This window comes from Mya arenaria, chromosome 7, assembly GCF_026914265.1.
Source record: "Mya arenaria isolate MELC-2E11 chromosome 7, ASM2691426v1".
Lineage (NCBI taxonomy): Eukaryota > Metazoa > Mollusca > Bivalvia > Myida > Myidae > Mya > Mya arenaria.
Genome location: NC_069128.1, coordinates 18,965,795 through 18,982,631, shown reverse-complemented (window position 1 = coordinate 18,982,631; position 16,837 = coordinate 18,965,795). Strand labels below are relative to the sequence as shown.

Below are 16,837 nucleotides of genomic sequence, written 5' to 3'. Positions count from 1 at the left end.
AGTCTAAACGAAAATATCACCTCAGATCAGATCTGGGATGACCTGAGCAGCAATTCCATCACAGCAGCACATACAAGAGCACAATCAATAATAAAGCATGGTATGACAATGACGATAGCATATATACAATGAGAGTTTTATTAGCAAGCTACTGCATAGCAAGTACTAGTAAGCAAAATTAAGCAGTAAAAGCAAATCAAGTAGCGTGCAGCTATACAAAAAGAGCAGAGCATGCAGCTAGAACACTTGAACAAGCTAAGGCAAGCAGAAACACAAAACACAAAATAAACTCAAAAGACACAACACAAGCAAGATATAAATTAAGATAGATATTGAACATAAAGACAAAGATGATGTCCGGCCCTGTAGAACAAGCAACTAATTTGATTTGCACATTGAACACCTGCAGTCCCGTCCATTCCAATGTGCAATCAAGCTTTTGAATTGATTGTAGTTTGTTGTATTTCTAAAAGCTTCTTGGAGCGAGTTCCACAGGACCGGAGCAGCATACTTAAAACTATTTTTTCAACACCTAGTTGTTGTTACTCTGGGAACTTCTAATAAGTTTGTATACCTAAAATTATAACCGGCATCATGCACTTTAATTAAATCATTTAATACAGGTGGGGCAATATTATTCAAGATTTAAAAGTTTCTATAGCCATTGCTCTAGTTCTTCTGATATACAAGCTAGGAAGTTTTGCTCTATTTAGAAGTTGTTCATATGTACTGGAGTAGTCGTCATAAACAAAACGAAGGGCTCTTTCTTGTATTTTTTCAATCTTGTTTGTGCTTTCATTTGAACAGAAGTGCCAAGTTAACGGACAGAAGTTGAAATTGGATAAGATAAAAGAGTGAAAAATGGTTATGCGGCTTAATCTACACAAATTTCTGCCTAATCTTTTCAATATATTGAGTTGTTGTGCAGCTTTACTACATATGATGCTAATATGATTTTCAAAGGTAAGGGCAAAATCTAAGTTGACTCCAAGAAGTTTTACCACTTCATCACATTCAATATTGGCATTTTTAATACTAAGCTTGGGCTTTTTAGAGTGCGTTTTAGTGCCTATGGCGATAGCCTGAAACTTATCAGGATTTGCCTGCATGCAATTAACAGAGAATTGATAAGGACATAACTTTCGTTTTAAAGGACTGATATCAGAGTATCGAAGTTAAATGAGCTAATGGCCCAGTCACATAGCCCGGCCGATGTCCGGCATCGGTAGAGCTCGGTGGATTTTTTTGGTGCCACCGAGCTCTCCTCATCGGAAGCAGAGCTCGGTGACGTGAACGGACTCCGTCCGGACATCTTCAGGCGACCGACCGAACACCGGCCGGTGACCGTACGGAGTCTGTCTCAAAATGAGTTTTTTTTCTGCCGATGTGGCAGCAACTACCGGCCGGAGGTCGGCCGGAGGTCGGCCAGACATCGGAAGGAATACGGCCGGTACCCGAGCAGGTAACAGGACACCGTGCGATCGCCGGCCGGGTTGTTAACGGGCTCTGAACAATGACCGGCCGATACTCGTCCGATGTAACACGGACTTGGGTGCCGAGCTATTCCGTTCTTCCTACCTGACATTGTCAGTTCATCACTATGGCTGCACCGAGGAGACTTCAAATGGCACTGCTCGAACACGAACTGGCTCAAGCAAGGTTCCAGTACAACCTTGTCCTGGCGGCAATACTAGAAGCCGCCGAGAGGGAGCGACAGAGGGCCCGCAGAAGAGAAAGACGCTGGTGGGTGCGAGAGTGGATCCTACGCAGACCCATTTTCGGCCAGTACGTTACTCTAATGAAAGAACTCGAGGCCGAGCACGCTGCCGACTTCAAAGCCTTCCGCCACATGGAGCCACAGATGTACTATGAGTTGCTTAACCGAGTTGGCCCCCGCATTACCAAGAGTACAACGTAAGTTAATCCGTATTTTGCAAACAAAATTCCCTCCAAACATTATATTCTTGCTAAGGTTTAATCATATTTCATCCTCTTCTGTTGCAGGCATCGAACCCCCTTGGACCCTGGGCTGAAGCTGGCAATCACCTTGAGGTTTTTGGCGACCGGAAGCAGGTACCACGATCTTGCGATTGCGTTTCGTGTCCCACACAACACCATCGCCCTTTTCATCCCCGAGGTGTGTCAGGCCATCTACGACGTATACGAGGATGAGATGTGGGCCACTCCCCAGACAGAAGATGAATGGCGCCCGGTGGCCGAGGGATTCGGAGACAGGTGGAACTTCCCCCATTGTTGTGGCGCGATCGATGGGAAGCACGTCGCAATCAAGAAGCCCCCCAAGAGTGGCTCACTCTACTACAACTATAAAGGCTTCTTTTCTATCGTCATGCTTGCGGTGGTAGACTCGAACTACAAGTTCATCTGGGTGGATGTGGGGTCACCAGGGTCGTGTTCCGATGCCGGCATCTTTAACCGGTCGCGGCTAGAGCCAGGTCTTCGTGAGGGAACGATCGGACTCCCCCAACCGGATTCCCTGCCTAATGACGACCGGGACACACCCTACTACATGGTCGGAGACGACGCCTTCCCCCTTCGGCAATACATGTTAAAGCCCTACCCTCATCGTCACCTGGCACGGGACGAGCGGATCTTCAATTACCGGTGTTCCAGGGCACGCCGTGTGGTTGAAAATGCGTTTGGTATACTTGCCAATCGCTTCATAAGTCTTCTAACAACCCTGGGAATGAGACCGTCGACAGTTACTAAGACCGTCATGGCCTGCATGACCCTACACAACCTCATGAGGACTCGTTTCCCCAACATTCAGAATGCCGATCTCGACCGGGAAGATGAGCAGGGCCAGTTCATCGCGGGTGCATGGCGAGACCATGCCGTGCTCGAAGATGTGCAAGCAGCAGGGAACGGACCAAGATTGACCGGACCAGGCAAAGAACTGCGCGCATACCTCAAGAATTACTTTTGCAGTCCTGCCGGGAGTGTGCCATGGCAAGATTTTGCATCTGGTCTTGGGTGATCTCCTCTATCGGCACACCAACGGCTCGCCGCGACGCAGACGCCGACGAGGACTTGGACTTGGACTTGGACGAGGACGTGGGCTTGGACTGCGACGACTTTGACGCCTGGGACGCCTGGGACGCCTGGGACGCCATGGACTCAGCATCGGATATCTCTGATTGCTCCCCCTCCGTACCACTGGCACCGCCTTCTTCCTCTTGTATCCTCTTTCGGGGAGATTTTCTGGTCTTCACTGCTAGCGTCTTCTGCTTCTTCTGGCCCTTTTTCTTGCTGCTAGCTGGCTGCTGCCTCTTCTTGCCGCAATTCTTCTCATCTCCATCACTTTCCTTGACTAATTTTGGCATCCTGTTTATAAAGTCTGTCAAGAGTGAATCGTGTGGATACAACTTGCTGAATGCTGTACACAGACAGGAGCGAACAGTATATATACTGGCAGAGATATCCGGCCGGGTTACGGCCGAGTTCCGGCCGAGTTCCGGCCGAGCATCGGTCGGTGTCCCTTACATCGGTCAGCCACCGGTATTATACTTTCCAAGGCTCTGTCCCACATCGGCCGGAGCTCGGTCGGAGCTCGGCCGGTGTCCGTTAAAAAAACCTCGTCCTCTGGTTGTCTCAGATGCACGGGTATTGTCATCAGCGTAGTTGTAGAGGGATCCTTGTTTGATGAAATAGAAGATGTCATTGAGAAATATGTTTACGAGTAAAGGACCAAGTTACCAAACAGATGCATTCTCAGTAAATCTGTCCATTTATGTGGACGAAACATATGATGGCTATAACAGTGAAATGTGATTTTTTTTTGCTTTAGGGGAGGACACCGCGTATTGAATAAATAGTGTTCTATAGCCGCAGGTTCAATTATTACCCCCCTTATATTTAATACTGTCATTAACCCAAACATCAACAAATGCGGAAATGTAATCATGTGATGATTATTAGTTAATAAAACTTTCACACGTACGTCTTATTTTGAACGACACTGTTTTAATTATAATATATTATATTTATGATTACCTAATTTCAGACAAACATGTAAGGACAGGGGTTTATTACGATTTCTTTACCCTATATTATTAATTAATATGTAGCCACACCGATTGGCGATTGCTCAATTCTGACACGGGCTCGCAAAGCAACTATACTGGTTGACGGTACATTTCCGAACAGGGCACAAATCCCGAACACCGGCTAAAACATGTGTTTATTTACGGTGATCGATTATTCGATGATCAAGATCAATACAGAGGCTTGCCTTGACCACACTTGCGAAGTTTCATCTTGCTTTGTTAAGTATTTTTCTAAAAATATGCCATTTAATGTTTATACCTTAAAGATCAAAATGTAGTACATGGGGGAATGACGTCAGAGGGCGCACGCGCATCTTTAGGTTTTGCAGTTATGTTGACCTACATTCAAGGTATTTATAAATAGAAATCACGCTTTACATTTGAATTGCATGTTTTGAAAAACATCCGAAACAATAAATAACTTTGCAGTTAAGTGTTTATTTAATATAGCATACTTATTAATTATAATTGTATGACCATGTATTTGCGCTTTTCAAGTGTTCGGTATTTGTGCCCTCCATAGCATAAATTTAAGGGTGATTTACTGTCCATAAAATGAACGATTTTCGACATAAAATTGATGAGATCGTGAATCTGTACTTCGACAGATGTTGTCACATTAATAAAGATGTTTCATACGCAATTTTAACTTACTACAACAAAAACTCTCCAAGATAATTGTGAAAAACCTCAAAAAGTGTTCGGATTTGTGACCTTAGCCAGTACGTATATAAAATCATCTCTATCAACCAAAAGACAAATATGATTTGAATCATTAAAATATTCACATTGCATGCAAAATTTAGGTGGATTTAGATGAGGGGAGCCCTCTGCATGTATACTACTTTGGATTACATCAATAATTTAATGTTATTTCTGTTTATTCATACAGAGCTGGAAAAAAAATGACACGAAGAAAAGCTTTAACCTGTTTCATCTTACTATCATACATCACCCATGTTACCTGCAAACAACCGCACATTCTGTTGGTGGTTGCCGATGACTACGGTTTTCATGACATTGGTTACCATGCCTCCGAGATTCGGACTCCAAATTTGGACAAGTTAGCCCATGGAGGTGTTAGACTGGAGAATTACTATGTCCAGCCAATTTGTACACCCACAAGAAGCCAGCTACTTTCTGGAAGATATCAGGTTTGTTCCTATATATACTGTTGTAATGTTTATTGTTATTTAAATGTCAACCTGTCAACCACACCTACTGTAGCTATGTTGGCACCGCCTCAAAATATTATAATTGAGTTCACTTCTCTGCTGATAGCATCATAGCAAGCATGTAATTTTAGAAGAATTAAAAATATATAGTCCAATAGCGTGTTGAATCTTCATTCCTTAAAACCCTAAGATGTTACAACTATATGCATACAAGTTTTAAGTATACATGTATGTCATGATACAAGTAGATCGCTTCAACTTTTTGCTTTGTTTTAAGAATAATTCCATAATGTGCATTTTATTAAATTATCAAAAGTTTGTCCTCCAGTTTTTGAAATATTTTTGGAGACTTTCAAACATGACATCATATTCTTTTTGCCTGCAGACAGAATTTAAAGTATGTCTGTTTTTTTCATGCAACCCAAGTAGTTCTGACCAGTACATTTAATTAAATGCCTGAATGTCATTTAAAGCAGGTTTTATTGATGATGTTGTTCTCTAATCTAACAAACAAATGCATTAGACTAGAAGTTTTTACACTATTACTTGGACATCTTTACTTTTTCAGATCCACACTGGCTTACAGCATGGTATCATCTGGCCAACTCAGCCAAATGGTCTTCCATTGGACAGTCCAACTATTGCTGACAAGCTCAAAGAGGCTGGCTACTCCACACATGCTGTAGGAAAATGGCATCTTGGCTTCTATAAAGATGAATATTTGCCAACTAGCAGAGGATTTGACAGCTATTTTGGTATTCCTTTTTATAAGTTTGAATAGTTAACCTAATAAATGTGAACTTTTCTAAGGCATTTGTATAATTTATTGCAGAACTGCGTTTGAAAAGATTAATACTAATCCACTATACAAATAATTTACTATACTTAAACAATGTACATGTATATAAGAACACATATAGGATGTTTTATTGATACCTTTGAGACACAGTTTAGTATTTCTTTCATAATACGCTCCAGTGCTGAACTGTTAAAATACTTTAAATGATAGTAGTATTTCTTTCATAATATGCTCCAGTGCTCAACTGTTAAAATACTTTAAATGATAGTAGTATTTCTTTCATAATATGCTCCAGTGCTCAACTGTTAAAATACTTTAAATGATAGTAGTATTTCTTTCATAATATGCTCCAGTGCTCAACTGTTAAAATACTTTAAATGATAGTAGTATTTCTTTCATAATACGCTCCAGTGGTCAACTGTTAAAATACTTTAAATGATAGTAGTATTTCTTTCATAATATGCTCCAGTGCTCAACTGTTAAAATACTTTAAATGATAGTAGTATTTCTTTCATAATATGCTCCAGTGCTCAACTGTTAAAATACTTTAAATGATAGTAGTATTTCTTTCATAATATGCTCCAGTGCTCAACTGTTAAAATACTTTAAATGATTGAACATAATGAATTTGAGATATATAAGAAAACATAACAATGTGAATGCCTTAACATTTAAAGGATTTTATATTTCAAATAAAGTTTGACATAGTGATAAAACATGTTTAAACACGTTTTAGTTAACTAGGGCTAAACAAAAATATGGTTGCAGGTCTTTTTCTGCCCATCATAGAGGTCAGAATATCTGACCCAATCCCCAAATGCCAAATATGTGTATTTTTTCCCAATTTTACGAAAGAATTCCATAATGATATTAAATCGCTGTCACAAAAAGCCTAACTTGTCGACTTACACCTTACCCCTCAGCCAGGGTTTTAGTATAGGAATAATTCATTCAGAACAATTGTTCAATTACAAATATAAATGCATTTATCAGCACTTTTTGGTGACATTCATGGTTATATGCACTTATTTCACAGAGAAATGTTGACAATAATGATAATTTTGTTGGGTTTTTTATTGTCAATTATTACACAACTTGAAAAAAACTCAGTGCTTGCAAGTTCTTTATCCTAAATCTACAAAAGAGGCCTTAAAGCTGCACTCTCACAGTTATACCGTTTTTACAACTTAATTTTTTATCTTGGAAAGAGCAAATTTTCGCGTAAATACCTGCAAACCAATGATAAAAAAAGATCAGATCGCAGATTTTCATATTTTCGTTCGAAAATTAATGTTTTATGGCTTAAACCGTTACTAAGGGTTTAAGAAAAATGCATAAAACACCAATTTTTTAACTTGAATATAAAAATCTGTGATCTAATTTTTTGTTAGCAGTCTTATATAACTGGTTTCCATGCATTTTCGCAAAAACTGGCTGGTTTCAAGACAAAAAATAAAAAAGTTGTCAACAGGTTCAATCTGTGAGAGTGCAGTTTTAAATTTCTTCCCAATTCTGTAAATTTTGTGTTGCAAAATTTCCCAATTGGTCTAGAGTCTTTTCCCAAATGGAAAGAAAAAGCCCTGGGTTGTGATACCGGTAACATGCTGACAAAAAATGTGCTAGGGAGATATAAAAAAAATTCGGAAAATTAATTTATACTGTACAAATTTAATGTTGAATCATTTTTACATGCATACACATTTTGACATATGCAACATAGATTGTGTGTGGCCCTACTAAAAAAGGTCTCTAGTAAAATAAATTGTTTTTCAGTTAGTGAATTCAAGAATAATAACAAAAAAATGGACATCACTATTTAATTTTTATCTTAATGTTTCAGGCTATCTCACTGGGAGTGAAAATTACTACTCGCACTATCGTTGCAATGGTAAAATGTGTGGTACAGATTTCCGTGACAACACAAAGCCAGCTGGCGCGTACAATGGCTCGTATTCTACTCACCTGTTTGCCAACAGAGTGATTGATATAATAAACAACCATGAGGACGACAACAAGGTTTGTTATCCCTTTTTTAACAAGAGCTCAAGTCTTCTCTGCTCTGAAAGTTTAATAGATGCACTTGTGATCTGCAGTATTTCTTTCAATATTTGAGACAACAGTTTCAGCCGACTTTGATTTAGCTAAATGTGACAGCACATTACCAACTATTCACATTTAAAAGTTAACAACAATCCTGTTAATCATTTAGTAAACTTTAACAAAGTTCTGGACAATTTATTGCTCTTTTTTCCATTCCAGCCCCTGTTCATTTATCTCCCTTTCCAAGCAGTTCACTCCCCTTTACAAGTGCCAAAACAGTACGAGGATCAATATTGGTTCATAAATCAAAGGGCAAGACGAACGTATGCAGGTACAGATAGTTTAAATTTTTATTTGTAGTCCCATATTACTATATTTTAAACCACTGGTAGGGCTCAGATATGCTAATTTGCATATGATTTAACCAATGGTGGAGCTCATATATGTTAATCTGTATATAATTTAACCAATGGTAGGGCTCAGCTGTGTCCATATGATTTAACCAATGGTAGAGCTCATATATATTTTAATCTGTGTATAATTTAACCAATGGCAGAGCTCAGCTATGTCCTTTTTGTTTAACCAATGGTGGGGCTCTTATATGTTAATCTGTGTATAATTTAACCAATGATAGGGCTCAGCTATGTCCATATGATTTAACCAATGGTGAGGCTCAGCTATGTCCATATAATTTAACCAATGGTGGAGCTTATATGTGTCCATATAATTTAACCTATGGTAGTGTTGTTTTTTTAACAATTTCTAATCAAAAATTTGTTTGGCATATCTTGTAAGTTTTTTAAAAAACTTTTTTCACCTATTTTGAAATAAAATGTAATCTTGGAAAATTTTAGACGGCTGTGGGGGGGGGGGCGTTCGCAAGGTACCCCCCCCCCCCCCAGCAACCGCTAGTGTTACCGACCGCTGAACCTGGAAAATAAGAAAAGGATTACATAGCATTCAAATATGATAGAGTGCTGAATGTTTGAACACACATGTACACGTATTTGAAACAAACTTTGAAAATTAAGTTAAAAGGCTGAAGACAAGGGATGCCAGTTCTCAACCAACGCACTGTGCACGGGTGCTTAAAGGCCACACATAAGCAAGGGCATACGCCGCCCTTTGCTCATTAAGTGAACTGGTAGAACAGCTGACCAGATTTGACCAGCTGACACACTTGAATTACCTTGTCATCCCCCTCGCGGCAGGGCTTTACGTATGTAACCACAGTCATGAATGGCGGCGGACTTCTCTGCGTTCCGAGGGTGGACCTGATTAGTTATATAGTAAGGTAAACAGTTATATACAAAATGCGAATGACAAAACATTTAAACGCAAATTCAGACATACTTAACATATACTAGATATCCATTTTTCATTTTCAAATCTGTTTAAAACATTTTTTTTATTACCTACCTTTCATTTTTTTTCTCATACTGAATGAGATCCTTCCTTATGAAGGACCACAAGCGGATTCATGGGGGGGGGGGGGGCGCACACGGCTCGCGTCCCCCCCCCCAAATCGTCCAAGTTTACTTTTTATTTCAATATAGGTGAAGAAAAGTAATTAAATACGCCCAAAATGCACCATTTCGGACTAGAAATTGTTAAAATTTGCTTGGGGGAGGACCCCCCTTTCAAATTTTTAAACCAAATAAATTTAGGGAGGGGCGCAAGTAAATAAGGTACGCCCCTAAGTTACGCCATATTGCGGCGCATCTCAGGACATTTTACATAGTCACCTAGAACAATTGAATGTATCTAAAATATAAACAATGTTGTTGGTTTGTTGGACATTCAGAAATGTTTCAAGTTGTCGAGCCCATGTGCCTAGAACGAGACAAAGCTGTTATAATAGCGGTTCTGTGTATGTGCGTGCGTCTGTCCGTGCGTCCGGACTAAATCTTGTTTAACAAATGAATCGAGTATAGTTTCTTTCCTTTTGGAGCGGGGGATGTCATGGTCATTATCGGATTGAACAGTCGACAGAGCCTCGGTTTTATCGTTTTAAAATTAACTCGATTAATAAATTCGATATAAAATGAACACGACTTTGAGATCCTCTCTATTTTCTTTTTCTGAAATTCACTCCTCACTTAGAAAAAGTACCTTGAATTACATCAATAAAAAGCTGAAGTCAAGGGACACCACTCAGGATGTACATGAAACATGTCACATCAACTACATCGGAACGAACAGCACGGTACCCTGTGCAACGAAAAACGCCGTCACAGAGTCGACAGCCGTCGATGTCGTTGGTTGATCACTGAATCACCCACTGTTCATATAACCGCCTGTATGTCGCCCGATTAATGCAGTTGAATGGCAGCGGACTTCTCTATCTGACACGTGTAAATACGTTTATTATATACTCATGAGAATTGAATAATACTGTCGCAAATACATATAAAGTCCCGCTTATTCTGACGTTTGGTCACATGTATGTAGTCTTCTACGTCTTTGGAAATTAGTCCTATTAATTTATAAAAAATGTTGTTTTTATTACCTCCCTTTAAATGTGAAAGAACTGTCCATTCAATGCTTTCTTTCTGTTTGAATTTTATCATAAAATATTGTGTACGATAAAAACGAGCAACACACTTTTAAATGTATGGATCAATATTACATTGTATTGAAAAATAAGAGAAATGTACTTGGCCGCAACAAAGCGTTGTTTATGAACTGCCAGATCTAGTTCCTATAGTTTATGATTGGTGTGTTTTTTGGAGGATGCTTATCATGCATTTTGAGTGAAATTAAGTTGCTTGTGATTCATGGGCTTAGATGTGGTTGCCCTGATCGGCAATGACATTTGGGTAAAATCCATTTATGTTTTGGCATTTCTCATTTGACTGGCTTAATATTGAAAGATGTTTGAACTGCCATGCTAGTTTATTGTACATACTTAATTTATCTTACAAGATTGTTAAACAAGGTCTTCCAACATTTATGGTTATCACTCGCGTTGGCACGATGTATATGCTTTGGGGCAAACCGGATTACCCGGGGAAGCCCACTTGTCCGGCTTGAGCTCTTAAACAAAACACCCATTCGCCAAGTTCAATAGTTTACCAATGAATGGTATCGTGACGGAAATATAATGTGTTCTTAAGATACCGAAGTTATCTTTTCGTTTCAAACTGAAGGCACTAATAAATTCTTATGCCGCAAGAAGTTTGAAGTAACCTATTATTCTGAGGCGTGTACATGGATTCGTTCTCAGAAGATGTCGAGTCACTTGACACTTTACATTTACTAAGGGGTAATGCTTATTCAAAGGAGATATGAGTATTGTATACATGTATATTCCATGTTGGTTCCGGGGGGGGACCCGTTCCACACACACACACCCCAAAAACAATTTCGTCAAAGTTTAGTTTTTTTATGTCAGTATAGGAGAAAAAAGTAACTTAATTTGCCCAAAAATCCACGATTTCTGACTAGAAATTGTTCAAATTTTCGAGGGAGGGGTACCTCCAAACCCCATGCCAACATTTTAAACCAAATAAATTGACGCCCCTCTTACGTCAAATCATGGTTTGGCCCCTGCATTTGCATTGAATTCTTTGTTCATTTCAGGAATGGTGACATGCATGGATGAAGCAGTTGGGAACATTACACGGGCAATGCAGAAAAGGGGGTTATGGGATAATACTTTAATGGTATTTACTACAGGTAAATGCTCGAATCGTGCTCTGGACTGGTATTAAATATTGGTCTTAATTGGATCTAAGAACAATGTAGCTAATCGGATTTCTTGTTATTAATAACCGACCAATTACGTTGTGGGTTCGCTCCCCATCAGTGTTATCTTCTCTTGGCTTTTCGAAAAGGAGTTAGTACTGGTTTCTGCACAGGAAACGGACGCGAGAGGAAGCTTTGTTCACAATCGAGCTAAATAAATTGGCATCATTCGACATAATGTAGATAATCTGTAAGTTTCGCTCTCTAATGAACAGCTTTAATTGTTTACTGAAAACATAAATAATGTAGAACATTTTGTTTAAAATAGATAATGGTGGCCAGGTCATAGAAGGAGGAAACAACTATCCACTTCGCGGATGGAAGGGTTCACTTTGGGAAGGCGGAATGCATGGCGTTGGATTCGTCCACAGCCAACTGCTGAATGATAAAGTTATTGGAAGCGTATCACGTGGTCTGATCCATGTAACTGATTGGTTCCCGACTCTTGTCAAATTGGCCAATGGAAATTTGAACGGAACGAAACCGTTGGATGGTTACGACCAGTGGAACACAATTAAGTAAGTTGCAAAAATATGTCTGCCTTTAAAGGGACTAGACACCAGATGATTCTATTGCAAGAAAAAAAAGGCCAAAAAACAACAACATAAATTTGATATCGTTGTGAACAACGCATTAAGTCTTACTTACTGATGTATCACATCGCTTACGACACTTGCCTGTTTTTGCTGATTTTTCCAATTCCAAATTTACTGTGGTTGTCTAATTCAAAAATAGCGTCGGTATATGCATCTGAACTTATCTCCTAAAAACCATTATGCGCCTTTTTAAACGGGTAAATTCAGCTTATACAGCAAAAAAAAATATTTTAACTATGTAAAATGATGTAGAATCGGCTTCTTACTAGCTTTTATTAATAATTCATGTGATGATTTGAGGGAAAAAAATATTTGCCGATTTTGGGACCATTTGGTGTCCAGTCCCATTAAACCAACAAAGATGGCAGCTGGTTACCAATATGTTGTTTGTTTGGTGTTGATTTTTAGCTCTACTGGCCAAAGGCCAGAAGAGTTTATGCGATGGTAATGTGTACGTAGTATGTGCGTCCGTGAGTCCGTGCGTCTGTAAACAATTTCTTGTTAACGCGATACAGTCTTCAGTTTTGATTGTATCTCGATGAAACTTGTTCAGTATTTAGATATCAATTAGAGCTTTGTTCCTTTCGAAAACCAGCCATATCCGCACATGCATTCCTAGATTATGGGCCTTGAAAGTTTTAAAGAAATGCTATTTTTAGTTAACTTATTTTTAGCCATGCAGGTCTGCATGAGCGAATTCTGTTTTTAGCCAAGTTTACATGTACATGTAAATTCAAGTCTAGGATTAAGGGAGACAATTTGCATTTTGGTACTGCAGTTGATTTTGTGAATTACTCTGCCTTGTTCTTGTTGAAAGACCAAAGGCCATTTTTTTAGCTCTGTCAGATGACTTTTATTTGGCACATATTAAAATAGTTCATGCAACTAATCTGCTTACAATACTTTCTGGGCTCAGATGTTGAACATGCAGTGTTTTCAGGTAACCCAAACAAAAAATGTGAACTACATGTATATGTCTGTTGCCTTTTACCCATACATACATGTTCTGAATTAAAAATGACCACAAGAGCCATGCCCTTTTGGGCCTCTTGTTTATTATTGCCATTGATTGTAGTAACCCTGAGATTGTTTCATTCCGTCTAGGAACAGTTATAACGCAATATACCCTAAGGCCTATTACTGGCTATACCACGTGATAAATTACGTTATAAATGCTACGTCTGAAGGCATCATTTTGCTTCGAACGAAGACTTTAAACAAAGATAACTTAACTAAATCTTCACCATTTTCAAATGAAACAAAGCGCAGTCTACGCCGCTTACAGAGCCCTGTCTTCGGTCTTTCACCAGAGTTTGACTTAGAGTTTAGTTTCTAAAAAATACTACAAACCTTTTCACAAAATGGCCGCCCGACGAAGCACTGTCATACATTTTTTTGGAAACAGGTTTGTCAAGTGTTTGAGTACGATGATGGGACTTTTTAAGCACCATATGGTGAAGAAAAAGAAAAGCTATCTTTGTTTTAAGGCTTCATTCGTAGCAAAATGTTGCCTGCCGACTCTGCGCTTATGACGTATTTGTCACGTGTTATACACTCACTGGTATTGGTGTTTTAGTAAAGCTGCGGACAGTCCACGACGAGAGATCTTACACAATATTGACCCTCTTTTCAAACCCGCTGGTAGACCTGTGTACAATGGCACCTTTGATACACGTATAAGGGCGGCGCTCAGGGTTGGGGACTGGAAAATACTCACAGGAGATCCAGGTATTACTGCAAGTGCAATGAAGTATGACTTTGTTTGTTTTTTATAATATCAGTGATTTTTTTAAATGACTTTTACCGCCTGCTCCTTGCAATTGGGAAAAAGTCGACTTTGGGGAAATCACAAAATCAGGCTAAAATTGCTAATACAATGACAAATATACATGTTTTTAATGTTTTATGCATACATTATGCTGTGAAAGAGTTAGTCTTGTCAAGATTGTTTTTTAAGAAATTCATTGCATTTTTATTCCTTAACGTAGTTTGCATTTATCAAATTGGAAAAACAATGTATTTTTTTGGGAAAAATGGACATTTTTTTGCAAGGGAAACAGACTTTAGACGGCAGTAAATTGCACCAAAAAATCACTGTAATATGATCACGACCTACATGACAAAGAATTTTATGATCAATATTTATTATATGCTTTCCTGTGGTTTATAGAGAATTGCCAGTGAATAAAATTGATATTTCACTGTTTTACTCACTACGTTCACTTCGCCCATTCTTAATCATTAATACCTTACTTTATGCCATCAAACTATAACATGAATTTGGCTTACCTAAATAACTTATTACCCCTAGGAAACAGCAGTTGGATTCCCCCACCAGAGGATAACATGCCGCCAGAGTTCAACCAGATTTCTGTGGGACCAAACACTAAGAACCTCTGGCTTTTTAACATCGCCAAGGATCCCAATGAAAGGGTTGACCTCTCCGATCAAGAACCAACACGGGTTAGAGCAATGTTAAAAAGGCTGAAAATTTATCAGAAGACTGCCGTACCCTGTAGATACCCGAATGGAGACCCTAAGGCTGACCCATCGTTAAGGGGCGGGTTTTGGGGTCCGTGGGAATAAACCACATTTTTAGCATGTAATGGAACATTTTCTATGCATTTTAAAACATTTTCTATGCATTTTAAAGCTGTATTCTAACAGATTGACAGTTTTGACAGTTTTGACATATTTAAAAAAAAAATGTCCCAAAACAGCTGATTTTGACACTAATGCATTCAATTCAATCATATAAGAAAAATCACAATTGAACATATCGCAATTGTTTGGAAAAATACCAAAATTTTCATTTTTTCTTAGAGCCTTACTGACGCTTTTAGCTATAAAATATCAAATTTCGAGCGTAAATATGAAAATTGCAATCTGTGCTTTTGTCAGCATCTTATATCACTTGTTTCCAGACATTTACCCTAAAATTGGTTCATTCTCTGGCAAAAAAGTAAAAAATGCTCATAACAGTCAATCTGTGAGAGCGCAGCTTTCAACATTAGCTTTAAACTTCAGTATTCATTTATATATTTACATGTTAATCACTAGGGGTCAAATACAAAATGTACAAGTAACGTTTATATAGGGAGCAGACAATGGTTTCTGCTTTCGCCTATCAACATTGTTAAGTTTTTACATTTCACAAACTGCTCATGAAAAGGTTTTTTATATGACCTTTAAATAAGTTGGTTCCATCGGTTCATACTGCGATCGGTTAAGAGAAAAATATTTATGTATGTAAAATTGAATGGGTTCGTTTATTCGCTACTCATTATCATGGTCTGAATAAAGAATCTCATTTATATATACCTATTTTATTTGTCATTGTATATGTTTCTTGTTTGGTTCCTTGTTTTTTCATCATAACCCTATATTTTCGTGAATGAAAACGGGAACAAATATGTTCACAGTTCCTCTTGCCAAAATGGCGTCGAACGTTGCAGAACAGAAAACATTCCTTAAACTCGTTAATTATGCCCCCTTTGAAGAAGCGGAATATATTGCTTTGCACATGTCGGTCGGTGGGTTAACCAAAGATTGTCCTTTATAACTAGACGCTTTGGTCTAAGGTACACACATTTGGCAGGAAGGTTGGTTAGTAATGACCAGCAATTGAACCCTAGTGAGTTTAAGGTCAATGCAAAAAGCTTGTCCGATTGATAACGTTCTTCAGACTTGGTTGGTAGGTTGGTTATGACCAGCCGATTGCCCTTATTAATGTTGAGGCTAGTTGGTCAAAGTTCACGCTCGTGGTGATATAGAACATAGAAAGCTTTCCGGATTGATAACTAGAGTTTGCTTTGTCCAACGTTCATCCAACTTAATGACGAGGTTGGTCATAACCAGCAGATGACCAATATTGATTTTGAGGTCATTAGGTTAAAGATTACGGTCGCGGTGACCTTGAACACACAGCCGTTGTCTTACCAATATAAAGAGAACGCTTGGACCGACGTTCCTCAAACTTGGTGGAAAGGAAGGCAATGACCTTAAATTGTACCACACAAAGTAAATTCAAGATTAGTAATTGGTTGCCATTTGGGGGGGGGGCATATTTGTTTTTTTATGTTAGCAACTGAAATCCATAGATCTTATGTGTGAATGATGAACCCATATTTGTCAGTGTGTGTATAACACCTGATAAATTGCGTCGTAAATGCTACGTCGGAAGGCAATATTTTGCTTCGGATGCAGACTTAAAACAAAGATAACTTCACTATTTCTTCACCATTTTAAATGAAATATAGCGCAGTATACGCCGCTTACGGAGCCCCGCCTTCGGCCTTTACCAGAGTTTGATTGAGAGTTTAGGTTTTTAAAACACTTCGACAAACCTTTTCACAATACGGCCGTCTGATGGAGCACTGTCAAAACATTATTTTGGAAACATGTTTGTCGAAGTGT

At 38.7% G+C, this 16,837-nt stretch overlaps 2 protein-coding genes across 4 annotated transcripts; both read left to right on the top strand.

Annotated features, from left to right (window-relative positions):
• The first annotated feature begins 1,600 nt into the window (after positions 1-1,600).
• On the top strand, positions 1,601-2,897 carry LOC128240986 (uncharacterized). The gene is made up of 3 exons (XM_052957972.1): positions 1,601-1,914; positions 2,005-2,655; positions 2,789-2,897. The coding sequence occupies exons 1-3, from the start codon at positions 1,601-1,603 to the stop codon at positions 2,895-2,897; spliced, it is 1,074 nt and encodes a 357-aa protein (XP_052813932.1).
• Positions 2,898-3,878: 981 nt separating this feature from the next.
• Positions 3,879-15,741, top strand: LOC128240819 (arylsulfatase B-like). 3 transcript variants are annotated; one of them, XM_052957722.1, is made up of 10 exons: positions 3,915-3,954; positions 4,331-4,414; positions 4,957-5,218; positions 5,808-5,994; positions 7,879-8,054; positions 8,298-8,409; positions 11,661-11,756; positions 12,094-12,343; positions 13,998-14,149; positions 14,733-15,741. In XM_052957722.1, the coding sequence occupies exons 3-10, from the start codon at positions 4,970-4,972 to the stop codon at positions 15,005-15,007; spliced, it is 1,497 nt and encodes a 498-aa protein (XP_052813682.1). In that variant the 5' UTR covers positions 3,915-3,954; positions 4,331-4,414; positions 4,957-4,969; the 3' UTR covers positions 15,008-15,741. The 3 variants fall into 3 exon arrangements, with proteins under 3 accessions (XP_052813683.1, XP_052813684.1, XP_052813682.1); XM_052957723.1 differs by lacking the exon at positions 4,331-4,414 and having other exon boundaries at positions 3,879-3,954; XM_052957724.1 differs by lacking the exon at positions 4,331-4,414 and having other exon boundaries at positions 3,892-4,029.
• Positions 15,742-16,837: the final 1,096 nt, after the last annotated feature.